Source organism: Ranitomeya imitator, chromosome 2, assembly GCF_032444005.1.
Source record: "Ranitomeya imitator isolate aRanImi1 chromosome 2, aRanImi1.pri, whole genome shotgun sequence".
Classification (NCBI taxonomy): Eukaryota; Metazoa; Chordata; class Amphibia; order Anura; family Dendrobatidae; genus Ranitomeya; species Ranitomeya imitator.
Window position 1 is genome coordinate 317,098,928 of NC_091283.1, and position 15,612 is coordinate 317,114,539.

The window sequence follows — 15,612 nt, forward strand, 5'->3', positions numbered from 1 at the left end:
TTGCAAAAAATGTATACTAAGCTGCTCTACCAATCTTCACGGTATACCCATATCAGAGCAGTCCTAACTAATGTATGCAATCCCTATCTGATGTATTTAAAAACCTGATCATCTGTATATTATCTGTGTGAACAGGGTTCAGAGAGGAAAAATCCATGTGTGCATACAGGGCAGAACAGCTTTTGTGCAGCTAGCCCAAGAGGAGTGGTGGAACTCCCCAGTCTTGTAGACACAAGAGAACAATCATGGAAACAGGAACACATGGGCTACTTGCACAGTGAACAAGTCTGTAAGAACATGTTCACACACCACCAAGAAACTTGAAGACACAAAAGAGAATGGTAAAACCAAAAACACTCAGTTTGAAAAAATGTTTGCAGTAATCCGCAAGTGCTAGTAAAAGATGTAAATAACAGGGTATTTGGTTGATACGTTTTTTGCAAAAAATGTATACTAAGCTGCTCTACCAATCTTCACGGTATACCCATATCAGAGCAGTCCTAACTAATGTATGCAATCCCTATCTGATGTATTTAAAAACCTGATCATCTGTATATTACCTGTGTGAACAGGGTTCAGAGAGGAAAAATCCATGTGTGCATACAGGGCAGAACAGCTTTTGTGCAGCTAGCCCAAGAGGAGTGGTGGAACTCCCCAGTCTTGTAGACACAAGAGAACAATCATGGAAACAGGAACACATGGGCTACTTGCACAGTGAACAAGTCTGTAAGAACATGTTCACACACCACCAAGAAACTTGAAGACACAAAAGAGAATGGTAAAACCAAAAACACTCAGTTTGAAAAAATGTTTGCAGTAATCCGCAAGTGCTAGTAAAAGATGTAAATAACAGGGTATTTGGTTGATACGTTTTTTGCAAAAAATGTATACTAAGCTGCTCTACCAATCTTCACGGTATACCCATATCAGAGCAGTCCTAACTAATGTATGCAATCCCTATCTGATGTATTTAAAAACCTGATCATCTGTATATTACCTGTGTGAACAGGGTTCAGAGAGGAAAAATCCATGTGTGCATACAGGGCAGAACAGCTTTTGTGCAGCTAGCCCAAGAGGAGTGGTGGAACTCCCCAGTCTTGTAGACACAAGAGAACAATCATGGAAACAGGAACACATGGGCTACTTGCACAGTGAACAAGTCTGTAAGAACATGTTCACACACCACCAAGAAACCTGAAGACACAAAAGAGAATGTGTCTTCAGGTTTCTTGGTGGTGTGTGAACATGTTCTTACAGACTTGTTCACTGTGCAAGTAGCCCATGTGTTCCTGTTTCCATGATTGTTCTCTTGTGTCTACAAGACTGGGGAGTTCCACCACTCCTCTTGGGCTAGCTGCACAAAAGCTGTTCTGCCCTGTATGCACACATGGATTTTTCCTCTCTGAACCCTGTTCACACAGGTAATATACAGATGATCAGGTTTTTAAATACATCAGATAGGGATTGCATACATTAGTTAGGACTGCTCTGATATGGGTATACCGTGAAGATTGGTAGAGCAGCTTAGTATACATTTTTTGCAAACAACGTATCAACCAAATACCCTGTTATTTACATCTTTTACTAGCACTTGCGGATTACTGCAAACATTTTTTCAAACTGAGTGTTTTTGGTTTTACCATTCTCTTTTGTGTCTTCAGGTTTCTTGGTGGTGTGTGAACATGTTCTTACAGACTTGTTCACTGTGCAAGTAGCCCATGTGTTCCTGTTTCCATGATTGTTCTCTTGTGTCTACAAGACTGGGGAGTTCCACCACTCCTCTTGGGCTAGCTGCACAAAAGCTGTTCTGCCCTGTATGCACACATGGATTTTTCCTCTCTGAACCCTGTTCACACAGGTAATATACAGATGATCAGGTTTTTAAATACATCAGATAGGGATTGCATACATTAGTTAGGACTGCTCTGATATGGGTATACCGTGAAGATTGGTAGAGCAGCTTAGTATACATTTTTTGCAAAAAACGTATCAACCAAATACCCTGTTACTTACATCTTTTACTAGCACTTGCGGATTACTGCAAACATTTTTTCAAACTGAGTGTTTTTGGTTTTACCATTCTCTTTTGTGTCTTCAGGTTTCTTGGTGGTGTGTGAACATGTTCTTACAGACTTGTTCACTGTGCAAGTAGCCCATGTGTTCCTGTTTCCATGATTGTTCTCTTGTGTCTACAAGACTGGGGAGTTCCACCACTCCTCTTGGGCTAGCTGCACAAAAGCTGTTCTGCCCTGTATGCACACATGGATTTTTCCTCTCTGAACCCTGTTCACACAGGTAATATACAGATGATCAGGTTTTTAAATACATCAGATAGGGATTGCATACATTAGTTAGGACTGCTCTGATATGGGTATACCGTGAAGATTGGTAGAGCAGCTTAGTATACATTTTTTGCAAAAAACGTATCAACCAAATACCCTGTTATTTACATCTTTTACTAGCACTTGCGGATTACTGCAAACATTTTTTCAAACTGAGTGTTTTTGGTTTTACCATTCTCTTTTGTGTCTTCAGGTTTCTTGGTGGTGTGTGAACATGTTCTTACAGACTTGTTCACTGTGCAAGTAGCCCATGTGTTCCTGTTTCCAAGTTTAGGACCTGGTATAAGAGAGATGCCCTAATGTGGCTACCAGGTACACATAAAATTGGCCATTTTTATGCGCTAAACGCTCTCATTTTTCATATTTCTAGTGCAGTAATGCAGTTCAATTTTCGTGTTTCATATTTGCAGTGTGTTGCCTTATTTACTTGACTATAACTATGTGTTGTCTCCCAGGGTCTTCACATGCTCTCTCACCGCCGTTCTTTGGTTCCCAGTGGTTTCCCGTTCAGTGTGTAATGGTGATATTGGTTCCTTCTTCCCATGTGTATAACCTTACATTTATCATTGTTAAACCTCATCTGCCACCTTTCAGCCCAAGTTTCCAACTTATCCAGATCCATCTGTAGCAGAATACTATCTTCTCTTGTATTAACTGCTTTACATAGTTTTGTATCATCTGCAAGTATCGATATTTTACTGTGTAAACCTTCTACCAGATCATTAATGAATATGTTGAAGAGAACAGGTCCCAATACTGACCCCTGCGGTACCCCACTGGTCACAGCGACCCAGTTAGAGACTATACCATTTATAACCACCCTCTGCTTTCTATCACTAAGCCAGTTACTAACCCATTTACACACATTTTCCCCCAGACCAAGTATTCTCATTTTGTGTACCAACCTCTTGTGCGGCACGGTATCAAACGCTTTGGAAAAATCAGATATACCACGTCCAATGACTCACCGTGGTCCAGCCTATAGCTTACCTCTTCATAAAAACTGATTAGATTGGTTTGACAGGAGCGATTTCTCATAAACCCTTGCTGATATGGAGTTAAACAGTTATTCTCATTCAGATAATCCAGAATAACATCCCTCAGAAACCCTTCAAATATTTTACCAACAATAGAGGTTAGACTTACTGGCCTATAATTTCCAGGTTCACTTTAAGAGCCCTTTTTGAATATTGGCACCACATTTGCTATGCGCAGTCCTGCGGAACAGACCCCGTCGCTATAGAGTCCCTAAAAATAAGAAATAATGGTTTATCTATTACATTACTTAGTTCTCTTAGTACTCGTGGGTGTATGCCATCTGGACCCGGAGATTTATCTATTTTAATCTTATTTAGCCGGTTTCGCACCTCTTCTCGGGTTAGATTGGTGACCCTTAATATAGGGTTTTCATTGTTTCTTGGGATTTCACCTAGCATTTCATTTTCCACCGTGAATACCGTGGAGAAGAAGGTGTTTAATATGTTAGCTTTTTCCTCATCATCTACAACCATTCTTTCCTCACTATTTTTTAAGGGGCCTACATTTTCAGTTTTTATTCATTTACTATTGATATAGTTGAAGAACAGTTTGGGATTAGTTTTACTCTCCTTAGCAATGTGCTTCTCTGTTTCCTTTTTGGCAGCTTTAATTAGTTTTTTAGATAAAGTATTTTTCTCCCTATAGTTTATTAGAGCTTCAATGGTGCCATCCTGCTTTAGTAGTGCAAATGCTTTCTTTTTACTGTTAATTGCCTGTCTTACTTCTTTGTTTAGCCACATTGGGTTTTTCCTATTTCTAGTCCTTTTATTCCCACAAGGTATAAACCGCTTACACTGCCTATTTAGGATGTTCTTAAACATTTCCCATTTATTATCTGTATTCTTATTTCTGAGGATATTGTCCCAGTCTACCAGATTAAGGGCATCTCTAAGCTGGTCAAACTTTGCCTTCCTAAGGTTCAGTGTTTTTGTGACTCCCTGACAAGTCCCCCTAGTGAAAGACTATCACTTTATTATACTACAATTTAATATTTATTCGTGTGTGGATTGTAAATCCGTTCTATATAGCTTTTGTATCTGGGTTTATTGTGAATTGCTATATGCTTCTTCCATATGGGCTTTCCACTTAAAATGATATATATGTAAAGGATCTTACTAAACTATACTTTGGGACAGATTTAACCCCTTAGCGACCGCCGATACGCCTTGTAACGGCGGCCGCTAAGGGTACTTAAACCACAGCGCCGTTAATTAACGGCGCTGTGGAAAAAGTCCATAGCGCCCCCCAGAGGCCGATTTTCTCCGGGGTCTCGGCTGCCGAGGGTAGCCGAGACCCCAGAGAACATGATTCGGGGGGTTTTTAACCCACCCCGCATTTGCGATCGCCGGTAATTAACCGTTTACCGGCGATCCCCAAAAAAAAAAAAAAAAAAAGCGATCTCTTTTTAATTTCTCTGTCCTCCGATGTGATCGCACATCGGAGGACAGAGAAAAGGGGTCCCAGGTGGCCCCCCAATACTCACCTAGCTCCCCCGATGCTCCTCGTGTCTCCCGGTGGGCGCCGCCATCTTCAAAATGGCGGGCGCATGCGCAGTGCGCCCGCCGGCCGGCACCGGGAGAATCTTTGGGGTCTCGGCTGCCGGGGGTAGCCGAGACCCCAAAGAGCACGATCGGGGTCGGTATTACCGACCCCTGTTTTGCGATCGCCGGTAATTAACTGTTTACCGGCGACCGCAAAAAAAAAAAAAAAAAAAAAAGTAAAGTGTAATTCTCTGTCCTCTGATGTGATCGCACATCAGAGGACAGAGAAATAGGGGGATTCGGGGACCCTAGCATACTCACCTAGGTCCCTGGATCCTCTTGCTGCTCCTTCTGGCTGCCGGCAGCAGAAAATGGCGGACGCATGCCCAGTGTGCCCGCCATCTGTCTCCATCTGCCGGCCGGCAGGAGAACAGCAGTTGGGGCTAAAATTAGGGGTAGGGTTAGGGGTAGGGTTAGGGGTAGGGTTAGGGGTAGGGTTAGGGGTAGGGTTAGGTTAGGGTTAGGGGTAGGGTTAGGGGTAGGGTTAGGGGTAGGGTTAGGTTAGGGGTAGGGTTAGGTTAGGGTTAGGGGTAGGGTTAGGGGTAGGGTTAGGGGTAGGGTAGGGTTAGGGGTAGGGTTAGGGGTAGGGTTAGGGTTAGGTTAGGGGTAGGGTTAGGGGTAGGGTTAGGTTAGGGGTAGGGTTAGGGGTAGGGTTAGGTTAGGGGTAGGGTTAGGGGTAGGGTTAGGTTAGGGGTAGGGTTAGGTTAGGGGTAGGGCTAGGGTTGGGGCTAAATTTAGGGTTAGGGTTGGGGCTAAATTTAGGGTTAGGGTTGGGGCTAAACTTAGGGTTAGGCTTCTTTCACACTTACGTCGGTACGGGGCCGTCGCAATGCGTCGGCCCGACATACCGACGCACGTTGTGAAAATTGTGCACAACGTGGGCAGCAGCTGTAGTTTTTCAACACATCCGCTGCCCAATCTATGTCCTGGGGAGGAGGGGGCGGAGTTACGGCCACGCATGCGCGGTCAGAAATGGCGGATGCGACGTACAAAAAAACGTTTCATTGAACGTTTTTTGTGCCGACGCTCCGCCAAAACACAACTGATCCAGTGCACGACGGACGCGACGTGTGGCCATCCGTCACGATCCGTCGGCAATACAAGTCTATGGGCAAAAAACGCATCCTGCGGGCACATTTGCAGGATCCGTTTCTTGTCCAAAACGACGGATTGCGACGGAATGCCAAACGACGCAAGTGTGAAAGTAGCCCTAGGGCTAGGGTTAGGGTTGGGGCTAAAGCTAGGGCTAGGGTTGGGGCTAAAGTTAGGGTTAGAGCTGGGATTAGGGTTAGGGTTTGGATTAGGGTTCGTATTAGGGTTAGGGTTGGCATTAGGGTTACGCTTGGGATTAGGGTTAGGTTTGGGATTAGGGTTAAGGTTAGGGTTGTGATTAGGGGTGTATTGGGATTAGAGTTAGGTTTGAGGTTAGGGTTGAGATTAGGATTAGGGGTGTGTTGGATTTAGGGTTTTGATTAGGGTTATGGTTATGGTTAGGGTTGACTTGGGGTAAGGGTTGTGATTATGGTTAGGGTTAGTGATTAGGATTATGGATGAGGTTGGGATTAGGGTTAGGGGTGTGTTGGGGTTAGGGTTGGAGCTAGAATTGGGGGGTTTCCACTGTTTAGGTACATCAGGGGGTCTCCAAACACGACAGCCAATTTTGCGCTCAAAAAGTCAAATGGTGCTCCCTCCCTTCTGAGCTCTGCCGTGCGCCCAAACAGTGGGTTACCCCCACATATGGGGCATCAGCGTACTCGGGATAAATTGGACAACAACTTCTGGGGTCCAATTTCTCTTGTTACCCTTGTGAAAATAAAAACTTGGGGGCTACAAAATCTTTTTTGTGAAAAAAAAATATTTTTTATTTTCACGACTCTGCATTCTAAACTTCTGTGAAGCACTTGGGCATTCAAAGTTCTCACCACACATCTAGATAAGTTCCTTGGGGGGTCTAGTTTCCAAAATGGGGTCACTTGTGGGGGGTTACTACAGTTTAGGTACATCAGGGGCTCTGCAATCGCAACATAATGCCCACAGACCATTCTATCAAAGTCTGCATTCCAAAAAGGCGCTCCTTCCCTTCCGAGCTCTGCCGTGCGCCCAAACAGTGGTTTACCGCCACATATGGCACATCAGCGTACTCGGGATAAATTGGACAACAACTATTGCAGTCCAATTTCTCCTGTTACCCTTATGAAAATAAAAACTTGGGGGCTACAATATCTTTTTTGTGGAAAAAAAAATATTTTTTATTTTCACGACTCTGCATTCTAAACTTCTGTGAAGCACTTGGGCATTCAAAGTTCTCACCACACATCTAGATAAGTTCCTTGGGGGGTCTAGTTTCCAAAATGGGGTCACTTGTGGAGGGTTTCTACTGGTTAGGTACATCAGGGGCTCTGCAAATGCAACATAATACCCGCAGACCATTCTATCAAAGTCTGCATTCCAAAACGGCGCTCCTTCCTTCCGAGCTCTGCCGTGCGCCCAAACAGTGGTTTACCCCCACATATGGGGTACCAGCATACTCAGGACAAATTGGACAACAACTTTTGGGGTCCAGTTTCTCTTGTTACCCTTGTGAAAATAAAAATTTGGTGGCTAAAAAATCTTTTTTGTGGAAAAAAAAATATTTTTTATTTTCACGGCTCTGCATTATAAACTTCTGTGAAGCACTTGGGCATTCAAGGTTCTCACCACACATCTAGATAAGTTCCATGGGGGGTCTAGTTTCCAAAATGGGGTCACTTGTGGGGGATTTCTACTGTTTAGGCACATCAGGGGCTCTCCAAACGCGACATGGCGTCCGATCTCAATTCCAGCCAATTCTACATTGAAAAAGTAAAACGGCACTCTTTCTCTTCCAAGCTCTGCGGTGCGCCCAAACAGTGGTTTACCCCCACATATTGGGTATCGACGTACTCAGGAGAAATTGCACAACAACTTTTGTGGTCTAATTTCTCCTGTTACCCTTGTGAAAATAAAAATTTGTGGGCAAAAAGATCATTTTTGTAGAAAAAATGCAATTTTTTTTTTTCACGGCTCTACGTTATAAACTTCTGTGAAGCACATGGGGGTTCAAAGTGCTCGCCACACATCTAGATAAGTTCCTTAAGGGGTCTAGTTTCCAAAATGGTGTCACTTGTGGGGGGTTTCCACTGTTTAGGCACATCAGGGGCTCTCCAAACGCGACATGGCGTCCAATCTCAATTCCAGCCAATTCTACATTGAAAAAGTAAAACGGCACTCCTTCTCTTCCAAGCTCTGCGGTGTGCCCTAACAGTTGTTTACCCCCACATATTGGGTATCAGCGTACTCAGGAGAAATTGCACAACAACTTTTGTGGTCTAATTTCTCCTATTACCCTTGTGAAAATAAGAATTTGTGGGCAAAAAGATCATTTTTGTGTAAACAAAAGCGATTTTTTATTTTCACGGCTCTACGTTATAAACTTCTGTGAAGCACTTGGGGGTTCAAAGTGCTCACCACACATCTAGATAAGTTCCTTAAGGGGTCTAGTTTCCAAAATGGTGTCACTTGTGGGGAGTTTCCACTGTTTAGGCACATCAGGGGCTCTCTAAACGTGACATGGCGTCCGATCTCAATTCCAGCCAATTCTGCATTGAAAAAGTCAAACGGCGCTCCTTCACTTCTAAGTTCTGCGGTGCGCCCTAACAGTGGTTTACCCCCACATATGGGGTATTGGCGTATTCAGGAGAAATTGCATAACAAAATTTATGGTTACATTTCTGTTTTTACACTTGTGAAAATAAAAAAAATGGTTCTGAATTAAGATGTTTGCAAAAAAAAGTTAAATGTTCATTTTTTCCTTCCACATTGTTTCAGTTCCTGTGAAGCACGTAAAGGGTTAATAAACTTCTTGAATGTGGTTTTGAGAACCTTGATGGGTGTAGTTTTTAGAATGGTGTCACACTTCATTATTTTCTATCATATAGTCCCCTCAAAATGACTTCAAATGTGATGTGGTCCCTAAAAAGAAATGGTGTTGTAAAAATGAGAAATTGCTGGTCAACTTTTAACCCTTATAACTCCCTAACAAAAAAAAATTTTGTTTCCAAAATTGTGCTGATGTAAAGTAGACATGTGGGAAATGTTATTTATTAACTATTTTTTATGACATATCTCTCTGATTTAAGGGCATAAAAATACAAAGTTTGAAAACTGCAAAATTTTAAAAATTTTCGCCATATTTCCGTTTTTTTCATAAATAATCGCAAGTAATATCGAAGAAATGTTACCACTAACATGAAGTACAATATGTCACGAAAAAACAATCTCAGAATCAGCGGGATCCGTTGAAGCGTTCCAGAGTTATAACCTCATAAAGTGACAGTGGTCAGAATTGCAAAAATTGGCCTGGTCATTAAGTACCAAATTGGCTCTGTCACTAAGGGGTTAAACATGTTTTATATACTTACCCGATGAATTTTCTCTGCAAAATCTCTTCTTCTTACATGGTTTTATGTGTTTTGTTAAAATAAAGATACTGTATTTCATACTGAAATTGTGTTTAAGGGAGTAACAGTTATAGGCTATGTTGCTGATTTCTACTCCTCAATATATGGACGACCACATTTGGGCTTTTTATATACAGTATAAGGTCAGACAAAGAAGCCACATATTGCGGCAAAAGGTGTATACATAATAACCTCATACTGCAGGGAAAGACATGTATTTTAGAACAACAAAGAAAGTGATACTATAACATGACAACGTTTAGGAGTATTTCACCAACCTCCATTACAATCCACAAATCCTCATGTCCCTTTTAACTAATGTTGTTACTCACATAACTCTTCACATATTGACAACTGTATTGTCCTTCTCACAGACACTACTTACTACCATATGACATCACTTATTTACGCTAACAATGCCCTGCAGCTACCCCTATTAACCTTTGTATTTGCCAACCATACCTGCTAATGGATCTGATGTTATTTTAGTTAGTTGGTGAAAGTTTTTTCATGATGGGAGCTTAGTCCGACATGGCTGTTCAACATATTTAGCACTGATCATTCTCGTACAATGAGTTTTTATTTTAATGTGGCCAAACATGAGGAATGACAAGGGGTTGTCCTAGTAGTGGTCAACCTCTTTAAGAAAATACAATTTTCAGTTAAAATATTTCCCACATTCTGAGCATGAAAAAGTTTTCTCCCCTATGTGACTTCCCTGATGCTTATTAAAAGTTGATTTCTGTGTAATACATTTCCCACATTAAAAACATGAAAAAGGCTTCTCTCCCATGTGAGTTCTTTGGTGACTAAGAAGAGATTTCTTCACAAAACATTTTCCACATTCTGAACATGAAAAAGGCTTCTCTCCCGTGTGAGTTCTCTGGTGGCGATCAAAATTTGCTTTCCGGTTAAAACATTTTTCACGTTCTGAACAGCAGAAAGGTTTCTCCTCTGTGTGAGTTCTATGGTGATTAAAGGGAACCTGTCACCCCTTAAATCGATGGTGAGGTAAGCTCACCGTCATCAGGGGCTTATCTACAGCATTCTGTAATGCTGTAGATAAGCCGCCGATGTTACCTGAAAGAGGAGAAAAAGAGGTTAGATTATACTCACCCAGGGGCGGTCCTGCTCCGATGGGTGTCTAAGGTCCAAAACAGCGCCTCCCATCTTCATTCCATGACGTCCTCTTCTGGTTTTCACGCAGCAGCTCCGGCGCAGGCTTACTTTGTCTGTCCTGTTGAGGACAGAGCAAAGTACTGCAGTACGCAGGCGACGGAAAGGTCAGAGAGGCCCGGCGCCTGCGCACTGCAGTACTTTGCTCTGCCCTCAACAGGGCAGACAAAGTACGCCTGCCCCAGAGCCGCAGCGTGAAAACCAGAAGAGGATGTCATGGAATGAAGATAGGAGGCGTCGGAGCGGACATGAGACACCCATTTGACCGGACCGCAGCGAGACCGCCTCTGGGTGAGTATAAGCTAACCTCTTTTTCCCATCTTTCAGGATACATCGGGGGCTTATTTACAGCATTACAGAATGCTGTAGATAAGGCCTGATGACGATGAGCTTACCTCACCATCGATTTTGGGGGTGACAGGTTCCCTTTAACCAAAACCGATTGCCGGTTAAAACATTTCCCACATTCTGAACAGTAAAAAGGATTCTCCCCTGTGTGAGTTTGCTGGTGATTAATGAACCGTACTGTGATCCGGTGCCCTGGACTGAGGCTGCCTTACACCAGTAAAGAGGTAAAGAGACTGCAACCTTGTGTCCTCTGTTTCTTACTATACCATCACACCGGGAGCCATGGGGAGCCAGCTTCACCTGTGGGAAGCCATACCATCCCTGCTGCCATAACATTACCCCAATGGAACCCTTTACGCAGCATCGGTCACCCCTGAACGAATACCACAGGTGGCATTATGAACATTCTTATTTCTAAAAACCCCTTTAAAGACCTTTCCTTTAATTTGGACACCAAGGGCCATGGACCAGCTCGCTCCCAAAGTGACCACCTCTTTAATGACGACTGGACGCGGTACCGAGTATCGCTAGGCCCAAGCGGTGCACTCCAAAACTTGGCATCACAAACAGGATGGACCGACCCAGCAAACTGGGTCTTGTACACCTCAGAGACTGTGCTTTATTGTGAGACCATTGAACTGTTAATTGTCGCCATTACCACCACCATTGCAGCACCATGTGGCGTGCAGGAGGAGTTGGGCGTGTTGTCATAGGCGGGGCTTGGAAAAACAGTGGAAAAGTTATGGCCGCCCCTCACCAATACTACTATGTCCGAGAGATCTGTCCGTTAACAAGAGAAGTCCGCCTCCTAGTCTGGGATGGGGTAAGCAAGGAAGAAGGAACTGCCCACAGAAGAGCATGCGGGAAGAGCAGCAGGAAGGTGTGTAACACCCCAGGTTCTTGGTTGTTACAGTGGCATTGCTTTCCTCATGGGGAAGGTGATGACATGCTTGGAAGTGAGGAGGGATCCCTTATCAGGTATTCAGAAACATGCAACATGTCCTAACTCCAGGCCAGAAGGGGGAGCTCTGATCCAGTTTGTGGGTGGCTCCCATAGATATATTCTGGCTGGAGGGAAAGTAGTCAGTCTGTAAGAGAAACAGAGGAAAGGGGCCGTAGAGACGAGAAGATCTACAGCTCCTGTGAGGAAAGTGTGGGGCCATGCAGCCGCATGAGGTGCTGCAGCTCCTGGAAAGAAGAGAGAAAAGGATGAAACAAGCTGTAGAGAGCGAGAAGGAGGAAAAGGAGCAAAGGAGAGTTGAGAGCTGGAGAGAAGCTGCGACTGAGCTTCCTCCACGCTGAGCGTAGATACCGGTAGCCGGAATACCGAGGTCGTGTGGGTAACTCTATGCCCCATGGCAGAAAGCAGCGGACAGCAGATTGCAAGTCACCTGTCCACCATTTACACCCGATGACACAGTAGCAGATAGAGCCCGGGTCGTGATTGAAATCCTATAAAAAGGCTTGAGTTACCTGTCATGCGGGTAGTGTCCTACCTAAAGTGGGACAGAGAGAAAACGTGAGGACCTTGTGTGAGGCCTAAGGCAGCAAGGGACTACAACACAGCGCTAGAAGGAAGGCTTCAAACCCCACCTGGCTAGGGGGATTCCAGACTCGCTTTCAAGCCGGCCGGACCATACCAGCACCTGTGATCCGGTACCCTGGACTGTGGCTGTCTACCATCAGTAAACCAGGTAAAGAGACTGCAACCCTGTGTCCTCCGTTTATTTTCTGGCACCGCACCATCCTTGCCAAACACATCGGGAACCCTGGGACTCAGCCTCACCTGTTGGAAGCCATACCATCCCTGCTGCCATAACATCACCCCAGAGGACACCTTTAAGAAGCATCAGTCACCCCTGGCCAAGTACCATAGTTGGCATCACAAACTTTTATTATTTCACAAACCCCTTTAAAGACCTTTTCCTTTAACATGGGTGCCCAGGGCCATGGACCAGGTAAATGCTGCCATGACACATCCCTTTAAGTATCAGACCCGATACCGAGTACCCCACGGCCCTGGTGGACGTTCCAACTTGATCACGAACAGAATGGACCGATCCCTTTAAAATGGGTCTTGCTGGCCTGAGCGACTGTGCTTAACTATGAGACTTGGACTGTAAATTTCCACCAAAACTGTCACTATTACAGCATCATGTGGCGCACAGGAGGATAAGGGCATGTTGTTGTGGGCGGCACCTAGAGGAAAGACGCGAAAACCATGACCGCCCCTCATCAATATTACTATGTGAGAGAAGTATGCCCATCAATGAGAGAAGTCCGCCTCCTGCTCTGGGATGGTGGGAAGAAGAGAAATAACTGCCCACGAAGACAGGCGTGGTGGAGTGAAACCGTGGGAAACCAGACTGAGGAGGAAGTACCGGAAAGCAGCATGGCAGAGGGAGGTGAGAAAGCACCGGAGCGTGGGATGGAGCAGGAGGACTCCCCAAGCCTGGACCCGCAAGAACTGTACCAGCCACCTACGTTGGATCCGGACCTCCTGCAGAAAGAAGTGGAGGAACTTACCCGGCAGCTCGTGCAGATGCAACTGGAGGCTGTGGCCGGGTGGAAGGAGGCCTTCCTCAGGTACCTTAATGGATGACCACCAGCAACCTTGTCCGCCCCGGAGCAGGAAAGAAGATCCGGTGCTCCGGAAGAAAAGATAAGGCATGCAACCCTGACCCCGGCCGCAGAAGGCCCAACGGCAAGGCCCGAATCACCCCCACTGCTGTATACACCCGATCAGAGTTTTTGGTCCCTTGGTGAAATGTCACCGTACGCCGAGGGTACCTCAGCCTCAAGTCTCGCGGCAACCCCTGCGCCAGATGACACACTGGTGGGCCCCTTATCGACCCCGCCGACTCCAAGGCCCGGAGGGATAGGCCATCGACTACACTGGGACCAGGGGTACGGCAGCCTGGACCAGATGACAGCTCCATTAGTTCCAGCCAGTAGGCCCTGGGTTAACTATACCGAACCCGTGGTGTTTGAAGAGGGACCCACAGGGGCGAACATGATAGCGCTCCAAGGAGAAATCCCCATTATAACCTGGCAGGAGCACTGTAGATGTCGGGAAAAGAAGGAGAGGCAGCAGTCCCTAGCCGGGCAGGCATAAGAGGAAGTAGAGAGTTAACTAAATGTTGCTAAGAGTTTAAAATGACTGCTAAAGTTTAAAAGTTTGTTTGTTTAAAGAAACACTGAGGCCATGGACAGTGAATGGTCCACAAACTTTCCTGTAAATAGTTGGCACCTCCTTAGGTGCTTTCTACTGGTTTTACATATGACCAAAGAAGAGACCATTCATTATTTACAGTGAAGAAACTGTTCATTAATGTTTATCTTAAAGAGTGTATTTCTCTTAAAGTGACCTGAAGAAAACCAAACAAGGTCTGGATGTTACGCCTTGTAGCCCACCCAAACCTACGTTGGGGGTTTATGAATGTTTAATTAAAAATGTAAAGTTTATTATTGAATACAATCAAAAACGAACAAAACACTAAATTCATTTCAATTTTAAAATACCACCAGGCCACTCAAAAGTTGACCTACTTAAACCTAACAAGGTAGTGATACGGGACAGCTGGAATATGTAAACCAGTCTAACGAGCAGACCAACAATTGACAAACAACAAATTGACAGACAAACAACTATGAATTGGGATGACTGACAATTTATTACCAGCATCAGCCACCAGTAAAATTCACTGCCAAGTATATATAACCAATATTGATAGTCTAACGCTCTTAAGGGTTCTTGATCAGCCAGAAAAAACTATAATATAGAATCATAGTGCAACATATTCAGAAAAATTTGATTATCTCAGAGAGGTCTCCAGTTATGAGCCCATAAGCGAAATATAATCATCGAAGATCAATGGACATAAACTCTCTGTACAGTGCAAACATATCCTTTCAGGCTAGGTCCTAGTCCCTCAATTATATATTGCTGGGTGTTAAATAAACCTTAAGTTGAAAGCTATATTGGCAAATGTGGTGCCAATATTCAAAAAGGGCTCTAAAAGTGAACCTGGAAATTATAGGCCAGTAAGTCTAACCTCTATTGTTGGTAAAATATTTGAAGGGTTTCTGAGGGATGTTATTCTGGATTATCTCAATGAGAATAACTGTTTAACTCCATATCAGCATGGGTTTATGAGAAATCGCTCCTGTCAAACCAATCTAATCAGTTTTTATGAAGAGGTAAGCTATAGACTGGACCACGGTGAGTCATTGGACGTGGTATATCTCGATTTTTCCAAAGCGTTTGATACCGTGCCGCACAAGAGGTTGGTACACAAAATGAGAATGCTTGGTCTGGGGGAAAATGTGTGTAAATGGGTTAGTAACTGGCTTAGTGATAGAAAGCAGAGGGTGGTTATAAATGGTATAGTCTCTAACTGGGTCGCTGTGACCAGTGGGGTACCGCAGGGGTCAGTATTGGGACCTGTTCTCTTCAACATATTCATTAATGATCTGGTAGAAGGTTTACACAGTAAAATATCGATATTTGCAGATGATACAAAACTATGTAAAGCAGTTAATACAAGAGAAGATAGTATTCTGCTACAGATGGATCTGGATAAGTTGGAAACTTGGGCTGAAAGGTGGCAGATGAGGTTTAACAATGATAAATGTAAGGTTATACACATGGGAAGAGGGAATCAATATCACCATTACACACTGAACGGG

General features: G+C 44.2%; 1 protein-coding gene across 1 annotated transcript; it reads right to left on the minus strand.

Annotated features, from left to right (window-relative positions):
• Positions 1 to 10,162: 10,162 nt before the first annotated feature.
• On the minus strand, positions 10,163 to 12,403 carry LOC138666467 (gastrula zinc finger protein XlCGF71.1-like). Its single transcript, XM_069754688.1, has 3 exons — positions 12,397 to 12,403; positions 10,971 to 11,130; positions 10,163 to 10,364 (listed from the first exon to the last, which is right to left on the minus strand). The coding sequence occupies exons 1-3, from the start codon at positions 12,401 to 12,403 to the stop codon at positions 10,163 to 10,165; spliced, it is 369 nt and encodes a 122-aa protein (XP_069610789.1).
• Between the last annotated feature and the right edge of the window lie 3,209 nt (positions 12,404 to 15,612).